Consider the following 17,928-nt stretch of genomic DNA (forward strand, 5'->3'; position numbering starts at 1 on the left):
TAAAGTGGATTCACTGAAATCTCACTGATGGCTGTAGGACAGAAGCCACCTATAGCACTAGCCAGTAACATGTTTTGTAGGATTTACATTTAAATAAAAACCAATACATTTAATTTTATTGAACTTAATTTTATGATCTAAGTTATGGCTTTTCCTGAAAAATATTCCATGTCTGTTTGAGAAAGATATCTTTTGGAAATAGTAGTCTATAATAGCCGATCATTTTTTTGAACTTTTCAAATGTATTTTATCAAATCTATTTTATTAATTAAATTGGAGATATTTTGAGCCATTATTTCATCAAATATAAGTTCTGTCTACTTCATTCTTGTCTTTTTTAGATATCTAAATGTACTTATTATTTGTATACTTGATTATGTATCATAGGCTTCATCTTGTTCTCTTTCTACTTTTTCATGGTTATCTTTTTCTTATTCAGATTGGGTAGTCTTTTTAACTTGTGCTAAGTGATACTTCTTCCAGATCAAAGATTCTGTAATTTCCACTTTTCCCATTTTTCTTTCACTGTAAATTTCATGCCTTTACTTATTATCTTATTCTTTTTATTGGTTAATCCACAAAACATAAAATAAAAATGCCCCATTTCTTAAATATTTTAAATTTTGTTCACTTTTCCTTCAAATTAGTGCAATGCTTCTCAATTATTTTCTTTAATGACCCCCCTGGGAAGAAGAAAACATTTATCGTGCCCCCTTGTACAACTGTAAATAGTATCTTTATTAAAAAAATTTAACCTGCAAAACAAAAATATATATAATAATTTGAGCTGATTTTTTAATCAGAGGTGATGTCTGGATTAATGGCTAACAATGAGCACGTTTTGCAATGCATAGTTTTTCAAAGCGAGGTTTGAAGCAGGACACAGCAACTCTTAGCTCCAGAGACATACAGAGACATAAACACGGGGCTTAGGTTGTTATGACAGTGTTTGCCAAGGTCAAACACGCCCCCTTTTATGGAGCCTCGCGCCCCCCTGGGGGGTGCGCCCCACTATTTGTGAATCACTGATTCAATGTCACTGTTTCAGTAACTAGAGATGGTATAACCAGAGGATTGCACACGTTGTGTGTGCTTGCATGTGGCCTACTAAAGGCCACAGACTTTAGTTATGGTGATCACACATATTTTGCTTGTAGTGCTCACCAGGGTTCACACAATTTAATTGCTATGCTCATACACTTGGATGTGGTGTGCTGAAGGTCTTATCTTGTCTTCTTGTGGAGTTGGCATTCCCAGCAGTAGAACTGCGGGCATGACACCCAGATTACCTAGGAGTGAAATTCCAGGCCCTCCAACCTGAGATTTATAAGGAAGGTAAGTGCTTTTACAACTGCATCATCCTTCATTCCAGTGTATAGCAAAATGACACTAAGTGAAGTACAGAATTGGCAGGCTATATTTGATCATTTTTATACGTCCTACTCTTTAGTATACTTTAGCAAGTAAAGCAGTGCTTTTATACCATATGGTAAATCTTTAGAGATAATTATTTCTTTTTTTCTTTTTTTTAATTTTAATCATAGTGGCTTACATATCGTTCTGAGTAATATTTTAGGTACATATTAACATTGAGTCAAGGGAATTTCCACCACCGAATTGTCCTCCCTCCAGCCCTGTTCCCGTCCTGCCTCCCATAGCCTCCACCCTCACCCCTGGGGCTGCTAGAATGAGTCATCCTCTCTGTGCCTAGCTAACTACTTAGTAATCTTACAACTGTTTGGTCATGGTACCTCCATTGTATCCCCCTCTAATTGGGAGGCAGAACTAGATAGTTAAAGTTATGTGGTTTTGTTTGAAGAAGAGAAAAGTAATAAGATGGGGTAAAAATAAAATATGCCGAAAATGGGAGGAGTCCTTCTAGAGGCTCTCATCCTCAGTTTGAGAGATAAAGGGGGAAAAAAAGGTGAAATACCACAACAGTATAAAAAGAAGTATCAAATAAAATATCCAATGGGCACTACAGCAATAAATGTAGGCACCACATACTTGCCATGGTCTTGAGATAAAAAAACATGACAGAGCACAAAACGGAAGAGAAAAGAAAGAAAAATAAATAAATAAAAATGGGTACAACCAGTTCAATATCCACACCAAATCAAAGAAATCGACAAAAACTAGATAGAATAAAAAAGATTATTTTGTACTTTTTGTCTCTCTTTTTTATTTTTCCCCTCCTGCATAGGCACAGTGAACATTGGGGTTATTCGAAAATGAATTCTCTTGGCCTAAGAGATATAGGGTTTCTCCATCCTTGGAGTATATTGTCATGGGATTAACTATAGAGTCCTTTCCAGTTCATTTTCTCTCCTGTTGGTGCTTTTGTGGTGTATGGAAGACTTCTGCTCCGTCCTGGGTGGTAAAGTCAGGTCTCTGTATCTAGAGATCTCAGTTTCTGCACAGGTTTCTGTACAGGTCAAGGATGGAACTTATGGTGAAGTCTTTCTTTGTGGTTCTAGAAGTTCTGTTCCCCTAGTGTCATTTTAATTCGTCTTCTGTGGTTGGTGGTCTTGGTCCTTGAGCTAATCATAGGATGGAGCCTGGGATAATGTCTTTCATTATGTTACCAGGAGATCCATTCAGTTGCTACTGTCTCACACAGACCTCTAGAATTAGAGATCATGGTTGTTGTGCAGGTCGTAGAATCAAACCCTAGACTAGGGCTTTTTTATTGGTCCCAGGATACATACTGCCCAGTCATGGTTCTATCAGCCAGTCATCTGTAGCTTGTGATCTTTGCTTTTGCACAGACCAAAGGGTGACAAGTCTTCTGATTTTGTCTTATCGTTAGCTGGTGAGGTAGGATAATCTACTGTTAGGTCAGGTTGTTCCTAATTTCCTCGTTGTCAGGATATCATATTAGAGCTGGGCCATGTTGGTGTTTGAGCAGTATTAAGGATGTCCCAGATGGGATTTGGTTCCTGTAGCTGTTGTGAAGAACTGTGTCATTTCTATGCCTGGGATACAGGGTTCCAGGCTGGATGATCGGTGTCTAATCACCTGGTTTCTAAGTTGGGTCCACATGACATATATTCAAGGTGGGAGATGCCCCTGTGTGTAAAAAAGCATGAATTCTTATCCCTAGTAGTTAAGAGCTTGTTTTTATATGTAACCTTACCCCTTTATTTAGTGTGCCTTTGCAGGAAGAAATGGTGCTACATTATATTGCTGGTGCATTTGGGGGTGGAAAGAGAAGAAAACAGAAGTAAGTCACACACCCAAAAAAGATAAAAATAGAGATAAAAATATATGTACAAAGAAAAAAGTTTTTTAATAAAAATAAAAATGAAATAAAAAGTAATTAAAGGAAAAAGGTGATGCAGGAGACTACCTTATATTTGGGGGAAGAGTCAGTAAAGAGGTAGTGTTATACAAGGCTTATACTTATAATGGAACTATAGGTTTCCCCATTGTCTTTTGAGATTTTCTTGTGGGGTATGGGTTCCCCCCATTGTCTTTTGAGATTTTCTTGTGGGGTGTGGGTTCCCTGGCGCCTTTTCATCACACACCCTGACCTTCTTGAGATTGGCAAAAGATTTGCGGCAGGGAGGTCTTGGGTAGAGTTCTTACATTGGGAGTCCTTTTAGAGCTAAGTCTGGTATCAAGCAATAGTCCGCGTTAGGAAGAGTTGGTAAGGAGGGCCACACCACATGAGTCAGCAGGGGTGTTGGTTGTCTTTTCTTGCTGGGGATGAGGTGTGGGTTTAAGTGGGTGTCCCGTCACTTGAGTGCTGGATACTGGTTCGTTGGGGTAGGAGGTCAGTCTTGATGCCTAATAGATTAAGAACTGAGGGTGAAGAGTTTTAATAAGGTGGGAAATCTGGATGAGATTGACAAGTGAAGGGATAGTCGGATTTCTAACAGGGGGAAATGGGGGATGTATATGGAAGGGGCAGAAAAAGAGAAAAGAGCAAATACTATTAAAAAGAAAAAGAAGAAAAAATAGTGAGAAGATAGGAGAAAAGAGCAAAGGAATGTTAGTTTGCTTGAATGTGTTCGATGAGTAGGCCCTGTAGTATAAATCTGTAGGTCACAGTTGTTGCTTCGGTGATCTGGCTGGTCACATACTTCCAGTCCTAAAAGAAGGTATAACCTAGAAATAAAGGGTATGTTAAAGAGTTTTATCGAGACCTCTTCATATCGCAAGCTGGGTATGATATCTCATGTGACTGAGACCCAAGATGCCATCTTAGGTTGTCCACCCTTTGTATCCAAGAACGCCTGTGGACAAAAAAGCTGAGAGATTATTTTAAATATAGTAAGATTAAGACATTAAATCATATTATTTTGAAATGCTTCCATTGGAGTCAGTGATTTCCCATGGTAATCTTTACCTGTAATCCTATATAAGATCCCTAAGAGATTATTATGGGCCATTGTAGTAAAAGGCTGGTTACATACTTGTTCTCTCTTTGCTGCTGTTTTTGCTGTTGTTAGTTTCTTTATGGTATAATGTGTAGTCAAGAGTTTGTGTTATTTCTCTTTCATGTGATTTGGGCACTATTCCCCAGTATATGTTGACTGTTACAGTGTTTGGAGTCTCTCCCCAGTTAAACCCTGTTATTTGAACATTGGGTATTAGTTGTATATATGGTGTATGTTATAGATGCTTCAGAATAGTGCTATCATTCTGTGTTTATCTTTCATCTTCTGGCTTACTTCGTTTAACATAATATGTTCTAGGTCCATCCACGTTGCTGCAAAGTCCATGATTGTATCATTTCTGACTGCCATGTAGTATTCCATTGTGTATAGATACCACATCTTAATGATCAATTCATCTGTTGTTGGACATCAAGGTTGGTTCCAAGACTTGGCTATTATACTGAGTGCTGCGATAAATAGTGGGGTGCACACATACTTTGGGATTAATGTCCTTCTGACTTGGGGGTAGATACCTAGGAGAGCAATTGCTGGGTCAAATGGGAGCTCAATTCTGAGTTCCTTGAGCACTCTCCAGACTGTTCGAGATAATTATTTCTTTTAAACATGTTAAGAGTAACCAATTTAAAATCTCTCTAATAACTCCAACAGTTGGGGTTCCCCTTGGGGATTTTCTATTGACTAGTTATTTTGCCATTTGGTAACTATTTTTATTGCTCCTTTGTGTCTTAGTGCCTTAAAGAAAAACTATACAATTAAAATAGTAGTGCAGCAACTTTGGGAATTTAATCCTTCCTCCACAAAGACAAAGTTCATTGTTCTTCCATTTGGGTTGTTCTTATTTATTAGGGGCATTTATATTCTTATTCCATAATACCTTAATTCTCTGAAGTGAGCCACAAAAGTCTCTGCTCATTTAACTTTGTGGTCAGTTTATTATGGAACTGAAGTTTCACAGCCCCCGTCTAGCTATCCAGTTTCCCAGAATGTCCTCTATGTTATTGGATATGTTTATTGTTTATCTCATATATTACCATAGGCCCAGAAAGTGCCATTGGTTGTTTTAAATAAACATTTACTATGTAGACAAACATTTGCCATGGAAAAAGCTATTTTCACCAAGGGAACTCTGAGTATGGTCATATTAAACTACAAGTTTTCCAACCACTCACTACTGAAAATGGACCTTCTCTGTTGGCTGTTGCACCCAGTGGGGAGCTGAGACTAAACTCCAGCTTCTGAAATGATATTGCTCTTCACGTGAATGACTCCTTGATAAAAGCATGCAAAATCCATGAAAGGGAGTAAAGGGGGTGGCCTAAAGTTTGGTTTGGTGGAGTGTTATGACAAACCTTACATAAAATGAAAAATATTAGAGAAGGGTAGGAGAGATGATGGGAGAGAAGAGGAGGATAAATGAGAGGAGAGGAGGGGAGAGAGGAAAGAGGGGAGGATAAGAGAGAAGAGGAGGGAAAAGGAGGGACTGGAATGTAGGGGGCAGGAGGAAAGGGGAGTTGAGAGGAAGAAAGGGCAGAGGAGCAGAGGGAAGATGAGGAGAGCAAAGTGGAGAAGAGAGGAGAGAAAGGAAGAGGAGAGTAAGTGGGAGGATAGTAGAGAAGTGGATGGGAGAGGAGAAATGATAGGATGAGAGCTAGGAGGGTAGGGGAGAGATGAGAGAGGCGAGAGGAGAGGAGGCTAGAGGAGGGGAATGTATGGAAGAGGAGTGGAGATGGTAGGAGTGAGTGGGGGACTAGGGAATAGAAGGGGAATGGGATGAGAGGTAAGGTATGGAAATGAAATGGGGGGAACAGGAGTGGATGGGTGTCCTGGCCTGCAGGACAGGTTATTCGTGAGTGTAGAGGGGTCCAGCCTGAAAAGAATGGGGGGAAAGAAGGGAACCAAGCAACACAAGATTTGTCAAGGTTCTGTTTATTGATCAGGAAAAGATTCCTTTTAAGCACATTTTTACAGGGGGTGGAGCGAAGGCAGGATGGAACAGTCTGCGTTACAGACAATCTTTACCGAGAGCATCCTGTGGGTAATATTTACATGCTACCTTTATATCAGAAGCACAGGAACCGTTTAACTCTAAGCTAGTGAAGCTTCAAATATGTCACAAGCTTCCTGGAATGTTTGACTGATAGGACACTGTGGTATTTCTTTGAGCTCTGGGGCTTAGTTAATACCTAATACCTTGAGTTACGTATTCAGGCCACACAGACTGGCTTGTCCTACTGAATTCCATATTAGGGTTTGGTCTCTGGCAGATGGGAGAGAATTAAATGGAATGGGAAGGGATAAAAACGGAGTGGAGCAGAGGAAAAATAAGGTGAACAGAGGGGTAAGGAGAGAAGAGACGAAGGGAGAGGAGAGAGGAGGGGAGAGGAAAGAGGGGAGAGGATGAAAGAAGATAAAAGAGCAGAGGATAGATGAGGAGAGGAAGGGATAGGAGAGGAAAGAAGAGAGAAGAGGGGGAGGAGTGGAGAGGAGTGGAGAGTAAAGGAAGGAATAGGTGATGAGGGTGGGGAAGAGTAGAAGAATAAAGAGGAGTGGAGAGTGGAGGAGAAAAGATGAAAAGAGAGGACAGGATGGTAGGGGAGAGAAGGGAAAGGAGAGGAGGGAAGCTATGAAAGAAGAGTAGAGAGGGTCTGAGGGAATAGATGAGGGAGGGAGGAAGGGGAGGTGAGTAGAGGGAATAGGAGAAGAGATATGGGGAAAGGGTGGTAGGGAAGAGGAGAGGTAAGGGGAGGAAAGAGTAGAGGATAGGAGTATATAGAAGAGAGGACAGATGAGAGGATAGAGGAGAGGAGGGGAGGAGAGAGGAAAGAAGAGGAGAGAGGAGAGGAAGGGAGGGGAGAGGAGTAGAAAAGAGAAGAGGGCAGAGAAGAGGAGTAAAAATGAAAACAAATAAAGAAAAGTAAAGAAAGAAGAAAAAGGGGCCGGAGCGGTGGCGCTAGAAGTAAGACCTTGCAAGTGCTAGCCTAGGACTGACCGAGGTTCGATCTCCCAGAGTCCCATATGGTCCCCCCAAGCCAGGAGCGATTTCTGAGCCCATAGCCAGGAGTAACCCCTGAGAATCAATGGGTGTGGCCCTAAAACAAAACAAACAAAAATAAAGAAAAAAAGATAAAAAGGTGAGAATTTTTCTGGTAACTGATGGTCAACTGAATATTGCCAGGCCTTTGAGAGTGAAACCTTTGAGGCACATAAAATTTGTACCTACTTGGGGAATTCTAGGCATTTGGTTGTCATCCCCAGTCATTCTGGAGTGTTGGAATTCTGCCTAGAGAAAGAAGGGAATTGAAGTTTGAAACTCCAGAAATCTCACCATTCTCTCCTGAGATTCAGCTATACTTAGAGGAAATGTTCATCATACAGATGCCCAAAATTTTAACAAGTTTATTTTGGCAAAACTTCTGGCTTCTCATTTCTTTTATGGAAGGACTGTTGTAAAAATCTTTTTTACTTATGAAATATCACACTCCAAGTTATTTAGGTTAATATCTAACCAAATAAATATGAGTTGTGATGTAGAAATCACTAATCTTTTCCAATACCTGAATGTTTCTGGTTTCAAGGATTCAATTTTTTTAACTTTATTGATTGATTCATTGGTTTTTGCGCCACACCCAGCAGTGCTCCTGGCTCTATGCTCAGGAATCACCCCTGCCAGGCTGGGGAATCACATGGGATGATGGGAATCAAATGAGGTCGATCCGGGGTCTGCCATATATAAGGCAAATGCCCTACCTCTGTGCTATCTCTCCGGCCCAGGATTCAATGTTTTTAAGATAATTTTTCTTCATACTTTGTTGTGTATGTAAATATTTTAGGGGATTATTATGTTACTGACCCTACCCTGATCAGTGATTGTACCCTACCCTAGGGTGTGACCTGGCATTCTGCCCCCACCCTCTTGCGTGAACCTCTCGGGAGTGGGCCGAAAAGAGGCTCCAGAAAACTCGCTCTCCCAGAGGCCATTTTCAGGGCAGGACTTTGCAGAAGCCAGGTCCTCTGTTTGTGACATCAGGCTGGGAAAATCCATAAAACTATGCCTGCCCAGTGGGGCCCGACTGAAAAACTGTGAGTTCTACCTGTGTATGTCTGTCTACAGTCCTCTTGCATGAACCTCTCGAGAGTGGGCCGAAAAAAGGCTGGAGGAAAATTATCCAAGCAAACAACACCCATAAAATAGCTGGAGTGGCCATACTAATATCAGATAATGCAAACTTTATACTCAGGAAGGTTGTAAGGAACAAAGATGGACATTTTGTATTAATCAAGGGGTATGTAGAGCAGGAAGAAATAACTCTCCTAAACATATATGCACCGAATGATGGGCCAGCAAAATATTTAATACAACTGTTGACAAATCTGAAAAATAATATCAATAACAACACAATAATTGTGGGGGACCTCAACACGGCTTTGTCAACAATGGATAGGTCAACCAGACTGAAACTCAACAAGAATATACTAGACCTGAAAAGAGAAATGGAAGAAAGAGGCCTAGTGGATATATATAGGACACTCCATCCCCAGAAACCTGGATACACATTCTTCTCCAATGTACATGGGACATTCTCCAGGATAGACTACATGCTGGCACATAAAACATACCTCCATAGGCGCAGAGCGATTGAGTCGTTGGCTGGTGACACTTGCTGGCTCGGGACCTGCGGCGCTCCCTGGGCAGTGGCGGCGGTGGCGGCAGCGACAGCAGCGGAGGGAGAAGCGGCCCGGGACCTCGACTTTCGGTGAGCCATGGCCCGAACCAAGCAGACGGCGCGGAAATCGACTGGGGGGAAGGCGCCCCGCAAACAGCTGGCCACCAAGGCGGCCCGGAAAAGCGCCCCCTCTACTGGCGGGGTGAAGAAGCCCCATCACTACAGACCCGGCACCATGGCGCTGCGGGAGATCCGCCGCTACCAGAAGTCCACCGAGCTGCTGATCCGCAAGCTGCACTTCCAGCGGCTGGTGCGGATTGCGCAGGACTTTAAGACCGACCTGAGGTTCCAGAGCACCGTCATCGGGGCGCTGCAGGAGGCGAGCGAAGCCTACCTGGTGGGGCTCTTCGAGGACACCAACCTGTGCGCCATCCACGCCAAGAGAGTCACCATCATGCCCAAAGACATCCAGTTGGCTCGCCGGATACGGGGGGGGGGGGGCGAGCTTAAAAAATACAGCAAACACAAAGCAGCGAGGGCCGTTTTTATGGTGTTTTGTAGTAAATCCTGTAAAATACTTTGGTTTAATTTGTGACTTTTTTTGTAAGAGATTGTTTATAATATGTTGCATTTGTACTTCAGTCATTCCATCTTTCACTCAGGATGAATGCAGAAAATAACAAAACAAAACAAGTGACTGTTCACAGAACTCAGTGATGTGAGCGCTGTTGCTCAGGAGTGACAAGTTGCTAATATGCAGAAGGGACGGGATGGGTGATCTTTTCTTGCTTCTCATGATGCATGTTTCTGTATGTTACCGACTTGTTGGGTAGCTTATTAAGGTACTAGAGTCGATACATGTGTACAGGGTCCTTTTGCAATAAAACTGGTTATGACTTGATCCAAGTGTTTAACAATTGGGGCTGTTAAGTCTGACCATACATCACTGTGATAGAATGTGGGCTTTTCAAGGGTGAAGATCAACAAGTCTTAACCACAGTGTAACTTACAGTTTCCTTAAAAAGAAAAGAAAAAAGAAAAAAAAACGTAAACCTGGCAGCTATAGAATACACTATGTGCATTTATAATAGCTATTTTATATATTGTAGTGTCGGCATTTTTAAATTAAATGTTTTACATTCACATTTTGGTGGGGAGTCTTGTCATTAAGGCGTGTGTAATTGAGAGATGAGTTGGTTTCCTTTGAAGTAGACACTTTTTTTCTTTTTCCTTGTAGTGGTAAGACGCTTTTGCGAATTCTACCCCTTGCCTAAGTCCTCATTCTACCACATGTTAACTAACCCTCTAGCTGATAATGCAGAACACTAATTGGGGGGGTCTTATATTTATAAGGGCTCTAGAATATAATACAAGTTATTCACACCAGCATCATCTGTTACTAATATTCTAAACTAGTTCAGTGCAGCTTTCCTTTGTGTTGTGGTTAGTCTCGACTAAGCTGATTTCTCTACCAAGAGGAGACCTTAATGAAGCTCTTTCCTTTGATCTGTTTGCCCTTAGGGAGGGCGCACAGCTCCAGAGGATATTGGAACCTCTGCCAGTTTTAGGATGGTTTTGGGTCAGGGTACATTTGGTGTGCTTTGCTCCTGGGGAAAACCCGGAGTGACAGCCTTCTGAGTGGTTGCAAACCTCACTCTTAAGTGGAAGTTTTGAGGCTAATTATGTAATATTGGCTAAATTTACAAATAAAACTTGTTTTCTTCAACAGTGTCAAAAACTTGATTGGCACCATCATCCAGATTCTAAGGTGTTTTAAAGTTGACCTTACTTTCGGTCCGTCTTGGTAGACCACGGAATCTCAGAAAAATATTCTAAAGCATGTGCCTGGCCCTCTGCCTCTCAAAATTTCTGAGATTGCCATACCTGAGCTTAAGTCTGTCTTCCCATCCCAGAGTTTTCCAGCATAAATTCTTAGTGTAGGACATAGGCCCAGGGAAGGAAAGTTTTAGAGCTAGCTCTACTAGCAAATGCCCAGGGTTCCAGGAGGCAATGTTGGGTCTCAACCAACACTTTACACTGAAACTTTGGCAGTGTGAAAAATTGACCGGAATATGTAGGTGTCAGTGGGTGTGGGCAAATTAGTCATCAGCAAGCATGCTGTATATGTGAACCTAGTAGTTTAGGAAGAGTTTGCTTCTATTAAAGACATCTGCCACTTGGAAACATCCCTTTTTCAAAAAACTAGAGATTGGGGGGAGGGGTGTCCATAGGTCAGAGTCCTGTAGAAAGTCAACTGGTTTTGCAGAAGGACCACTGTAACCTGCAGGGCCTGGTTTAAAACAAGCACTTGCCAAAGAGGCCAACTCACATAGGGTTCTGGAAGCAGATGGAAATCGGATGTGCCCTATGCAGGAGCCTCTGCCTGTGTCCAAGGGGTCTTCATCCCAAACCGCGTGCATAGCCCTTGAACCTCCAAACTGCTTCCTCGAGTGAAAGGTTCCTTGACTTGGTCGGGCAGCTTGGAAACAAATGGCTGTTTGGTGGCACTTGCAGCTCCACTGCCTGAGGATGAAGATGGTCTTCAGCCTACCCATGTGGGCTATCTCCAAAGCGATAAAGGTGATGATGGAACATTCTATTGGAGAAAATGGGGGGAGCTGCCGAAGGTATCCTGTGCTCTTGATGGATGAGACAAAATAAAAGGTTTTGTTTGCCGTTGAGAAGTCAAAAAAAAAAAAAGAAAAAGAAAAAAAAACATACCTCCATAATATCAAGAGGAAAGAAATTTTGCAGACTACCTTCGCTGACCATAAGGCTCTGAAATTATTTGTGAATTCCAAAGGGACTCAGAAAAAAAACTTTAACACCTGAAAGTTAAACAGCCTCATACTCAATAACCAGTGGGTCCGAGATGAAATCAAGGAGGAAATCAAAAGGTTCCTGGAAACAAATGATAATAAAGACACAGCTAATAGAACTAGAAAGTGCTCAACAAAAGGACCCAAAAATAGGAAGACAGAAGGAAATATCAAAGCTGAGAAAAGAAATCAACGAAGTGGAAACCCAAAAAAACAAGCCGAAAGATCAACGAAAGCAGAAGTTGGTTTTTTGAAAAAATAAACAAAAGTGATAGACCACTGGCAAACCTAACAAAGAAAGAGAGAGAGAGAAACTTGATAAGTCGTATTAGGAATGAAAAAGGAGAGATCACTACTGATATGACAGAGATTCAAAGGGTAATCAGAAACTACTTCAAGAAACTCTATGCCACTAAAAATGAGAACCTGGAAGAAATGCATACATTCTTGGAATCTTATAATCTTCCACGGTTGAAGGAAGAGGATGTAGCATATCTAAACACCCCCATCACCATTGATGAAATTAAAATGATAATCAAATGTCTTACTTACTCCCTAAGTATTTTTCTATGCTAAGCCTTGAGGTGTTCCTTGAGTGTGGTGGGGGATTATGACAGAGTATGCCGCCAACACTATGAATGGCAAAGTGGGTGTTGTACTCACTCACTCACTCACTCACTGAGGGCTTTCTGAGTAGATCCCTAGATTCTGTCCTCCAGCAATAGCTGAAGCAGCAAGCCCTATTATTTGAGAAGTGCCCTCCCCATTGGGCCTATTTCCCTCACTAGTACTGACATTGCGCACAGTATCTGGATGTAAATTTCTTTCAGAACCAGGGTATCCTTAACACATAGGTCATTGCTTTGGGCCCCGGATTCAGCACCTTTGCTGACATCCTTAGTATTAAGTCGAGGGGGAAATCTATTAGGCGGCATCATCTCCCTTCTTTTTGCACCTGTTCTGTCCTCTGGGCACGTGAGTATCCCTTTGTTCTTTCTCTTGCTGTTAGCATGGCGGATAGGCTGATCTCTCCTGAAGTTGGAGTTTTGGTAGACCTCCAGAAATTGAAGGAAGGGGAGCATATTTCTCCCCATGGTCCCCAAGCTTCCAGCAAAGACCATGTTTTCCAGGGAATTGGAGAATTCCAAGCATTACCTGGGTAGCTGGGGAAAGTGGTACAGGGTCTGAACTCTGGGCCTCAGAAGCAGCCAGGCATGGCCCCCGACAATGCCCTGGGCCATAAGCAAATCTCCCTAGAAGTAAATTTTCTCTTTACAATTTTGAACTGTTTCTTTTAATTTATTTTTGACAACTTAACCACTTTCCCTGTATCGATTAAATTAGCATCATATCATAGTACAAAAATAGCATAAATATGCTAAAAAGATGTAAAATCATTACATATAAAATATAATTATATTAACTATGTAGCATATATCATTATATTCAATCAATACCTATTGAAGGAATTATATTAATTTTAGCCTGAAACATAATCATATAAATGCAATATATACTATGATTACAGAAGCAATATTGCATTCTATGTAATTGAATCAACTATGGTTAGTACATAAAATTATATGAACTACACAATATAATTTTAGTAACTATAATACATTAAACAATTACATAAATGTATGTTATATCATGACATAAATATAAGTAAATTATTACACCATGCTACTTCTGATTATGTTATATTTTATATAATTTAATTTTACTAACCATTTTACAAATATATTTTTGAATTAATATAGTACATAACATGTAATTATATAAGCTATGCAATATAATTATGTTAAGAATATAAATTTAATTATAATTATATAAATATAATTATGTTAATAATATATAATTTAAATGTTCACATCATATATAGTTCAATTGAAAATGCATCAAAATATTTACAGATTTTGAATAGATATCAAAATTTTAACTTACATTAAATTAGATTCAAAGAGACTAATTTATATCAATGAAATTAAATGATTATTTGATATATTTAAATAAACACTATATGAATATGAAAATAAATACAATACACTATATATTTATCTCACTATGCAATGCAACATGGAATCGTATTATGTCTATATTATAATATGTAGCTATATTAATCAACTAATTCAATACATTATATAATTATATTTAAATACATTTATACATTGTAGTTTGTTTTATATTATATTAGTTTAATTTCTTTTCCACCACACTCACATCAACACTCTTTGATCATATTTTTTCAGAGAATAAACAGGACAAATCCCAGGTCTCAGAATGAAAAATTCAGATTACCCAGATGTGAGGTGAGAGAGTGGGGAGAAAAGAGGTAGACTTGAAGTGACAGAGAAAGTGGTGGGCCTCTTGTCATTTAGATTTGGTGGAATACAGTACCGCTATACATCAACACTATAAACTTAAGAGAAAGGAAATAATAGAGCCTGCAGAAGAAGCAATTGGGTCATGGATGGAGCAGAAACTGGACACATTAGTGCAAGGAAGTGAACATTAGCTAAGGAATTGGTTTAATATTGGTTGCCTGAAAATTAATGACAATTAATTTAACTCTGTAATTCATGGTGAGTCAATAAAATGTTTTTAAAAAATAAATTATTTTAGGTTGAAGAAAATAGAAAATAATAGTCTTGGGGCCGGTGAGGTGGCACTAGATGTAAGGTGTTGCAAGTGTTGCAAGTGTTAGCCAAGGAAGAACTGCGGTTTGATCCCCCAGCATCCTATATGGTTCCCCCAAGCCAAGGGCAATTTCTGAGCACTTAGCCAGGAGTAACCTCTGAGCATCAAACGGGTCTCTCTATTCTTGAACGAGATGTAAACCAAGACATGACAAATCATAGACACAAGGCAAAACAGGTGAAACCTAGCAATCTCAGATGAAGAGAGTGAACCAAGTCCCACCTTGCCAAAGCAACATCACCTATACCCATAAACCATAATCACCACTTTGCCAGTGACCCAGCTTTGCCACTAATCCACAACTCTCTGTAGCTATGCAAAACTGACCCAGACTCTAGGTATGCCAGTATTTGAGCTGATAGCACAGACATTACTGGAGTGAATAACCCCTACTTTCTCCTAATTCTAGTAGGCCTGGTATCTGAAACCATGCCCCACAAATAACTCCAAGTCAGTAATAGTGATTGGACTTTACCCAACCCTCTAAATTTTAAATATTCTCTTCCCTGTAGAAATACACCAATTTAGATGCAATGTTTATTAAAAGCCACCTTATATTCAGAAACAAAAGGTAACAGAATGATCAATAGGAGCAACAAGGCCTCACTAAACCTTCTTACTATTAATTGATGACCTCCTTTTGAGATATAATAATTTTTACAAAATTGGATATCACTGTACATTTTTATTTATCTTTTCTCCTTTTCCAATTTTTTCATGAATTTGCATGCCATCCTTGCACAGGGTCCAAGCTACTCTTCTTTATATCATTCCAATTTTGAAAATATATGCTATCGAAGCGAGCACACTTTTTCCCTTTTTTTAGAATAATTTCACTTCCACTTATCTCCAAACAAATGTATATACACAATGCTAACGATGTCATACTTTAAGTAGTCTTTAAATAAACTAATTATATTTAAAAGAAAAATTAAAAAAGTAATTTCTAGGAAATATTCCATCAACTTTAACACATTGTAACTATATTACATAAACAATAATAAAATATTAAGTAGTAGTTAGAAGCAAAAATCTATATGAGCAACAGACAAATACACAATTTTATTTGGAAATTTTAATATCTTTATTTTATTAATTGATAGAATACAAAATCATTAAGAGGGGAAAATCCACGAAACTACACCTGCCCAGTGGGGCCCGACTGTGAAAAATTGTGAGTGCTGTGTGTGTGTCTGTCTACTATCCTGTTGCATGAACCTCTTGGGAGTGGGCCGAAAAGAGGCTCCAGCAGAGCACTTAGCTCCGTTTCGCTACGCGGCCATGGGCTTTTTCTAAGAAAAGAACACCATCGCAACAAGAAGAAAAAAATCACACAAAGAACTGTGCTGGATCACTGAAGCCCAGCATTTCTCCCCGGACAGTCTTCTCTGCTGCGTGCTAGGGCCTAAGATTTGATCCTGTGTGAGGCTTCATCCACGGAGGACTCCCCTCCCTTGGAGGCAAGTTGACCCATCCAGAAAGGGCGGAGCCAGAGGAGTGTGCTGCCTGCATCATATAGCCAATGAATACCACCACAACATGTAGAAAAACCCACAATACAAGTTTGACAATGGGGAAACAACAAAGGCCAGCATCAGACATAGAGAATGAAGATGACAATTCTGAGGACCAGATAATGACCAACCAACTAATCAACCTCTCAGATAAGGACTTTAGACTAGCAATATGGAAGATGCTCAATGAACTCAAAGAAACCATGGATCGAGTTGAATAGAACACTAATAAGAACCAAGAAAATATGAAGACAGAAATCACAAAACTCCAAACTGAAATAACATGTCAACTAACAGGACTGAAAAAGTCAGTAAACAAAGTGAATGACAAAATGGATAAGCTCTGGGACAGGGTATTAGAAGCAGAGAATAGACTTGGTGCTGTGGAAGATAAGATAAATAACAATTCCATACAGCTGGAGATATTGGAATAAAAACTTAAAGCAAATGAATAGACAATGGAAAAATTAGTCAAAGAATGGGAACAGATGAAAATAGAAGTCTATGATAAGCTCAACAGAAACACTTAAGCATCATTGGAGTTCCAGAGACCCAGGAAGAAAATTTCCAGGAAGAATCAATGGTCAAGAGCATCATTAAAAAGAAACTTCCAGAGCTAAAGAATATATGTGATCAGGGCCCGGAGAGATAACACAGCGGCGTTTGCCTTACAAGCCGCTGACCCAGGACCAAAGGTGGTTGGTTCGAATCCCTGTGTCCCATATGGTCCCCCGTGCTTGCCAGGAACTATTTGTGAGCAGACAGCCAGGAGTAACCCCTGAGCACTGCCGGGTGTGACCCCCCCCAAAAAAAAAGAATATATGTGATCAAATCATGCATGCTCGAAGAGTACCAACCAAAAGAGACCCTGGAAAAACTACCTCAAGACACATCCTAGTCACAATGACGAATCCATCAGATAGAGACAGAATTCTGAAAACAGCAAGATCAAAAGGGGAAATTACATTAAATAGAGCATCCTTGATATTTACAGCAGACCTGTCACCAGAAACACTCAAGGCCAGAAAGCAGTGGTGGGATATTGTGACAAGACTGAATGAAATGAATGCTTCACCTAGAATACTGTACCCAGCAAAACTCACTTTCTGGTTTTACAGAAGAATACATGGTTTCACAGACAAAAACAGCTCAGAAACTTTACAGACTCCAAACCAGTGTTAAGAGAAAAACTGAAAGACCTAATTTAAGAAAAGACTAACCAAAAGACACACCAAATTTCGATATAAAGATGGCATTAAATCCCAGGACAATTCTTTCTCTCAACGTCAATGGACTAAATGCACCAGTTAAGAGACACAGAGTGGCTAAATGGATCAAAAACTCAATCCAACCTTCTGCTGCCTACAAGAAACGCACCTGAATAGTCAGAACAAACATAGACTCAAAATAAAAGGCTGGAGAAAAATTATCCAAGCAAACAACATCCATAAAAAAGCTGGAGTGGCCATACTAATATCAGATAATGCAAATTTATACTCAGGAAGGTTGTAAGGGACAAAGATGGACATTTTATATTAATCAAGGGGTATGTAGAGCAGGAAGAAATAACTCTCCTAAACATATATGCACCAAATGAGGGGCCAGCAAAATATTTAAAACAGCTGTTGACAAATCTGAAAATAAATATCAATAACAACACAATAATTGTGGGGGACCTCAACTCGGCTTTGTCAACACTGGCTAGGTCAACCAGACTGAAACCCAACAAGAATATACTAGACCTGAGGTGAGAAATGGAAGAAAGAGGCCTAGTGGATATATATAGGACACTCCACCCCCAGAAACCTGGATACACATTCTTCTCCAATGT

At 40.1% G+C, this 17,928-nt stretch overlaps 1 protein-coding gene and 1 non-coding gene across 2 annotated transcripts; one reads left to right on the forward strand and one right to left on the reverse strand.

Moving 5' to 3' along the window:
• The first annotated feature begins 9,129 nt into the window (after positions 1–9,129).
• On the forward strand, positions 9,130–10,793 carry LOC125999475 (histone H3.3A-like). Its single transcript, XM_049767540.1, has one exon. The coding sequence runs from the start codon at positions 9,165–9,167 to the stop codon at positions 9,660–9,662; it is 498 nt and encodes a 165-aa protein (XP_049623497.1). The 5' UTR covers positions 9,130–9,164; the 3' UTR covers positions 9,663–10,793.
• Positions 10,794–15,282: 4,489 nt separating this feature from the next.
• LOC125999600 (U6 spliceosomal RNA) lies at positions 15,283–15,390 on the reverse strand. The gene has a single exon (XR_007492123.1). It is a non-coding gene; the product is annotated as a U6 spliceosomal RNA (small nuclear RNA).
• Positions 15,391–17,928: the final 2,538 nt, after the last annotated feature.

This window comes from Suncus etruscus, chromosome X (genome assembly GCF_024139225.1).
Source record: "Suncus etruscus isolate mSunEtr1 chromosome X, mSunEtr1.pri.cur, whole genome shotgun sequence".
NCBI classification, from domain to species: Eukaryota; Metazoa; Chordata; class Mammalia; order Eulipotyphla; family Soricidae; genus Suncus; species Suncus etruscus.

What these genes read in the sequence shown, in the direction of transcription:
- LOC125999475 (XM_049767540.1), top strand. Translation starts at nt 9,165, where the DNA reads ATGGCCCGAACCAAGCAGACGGCGCGGAAATCGACTGGGGGGAAGGCG.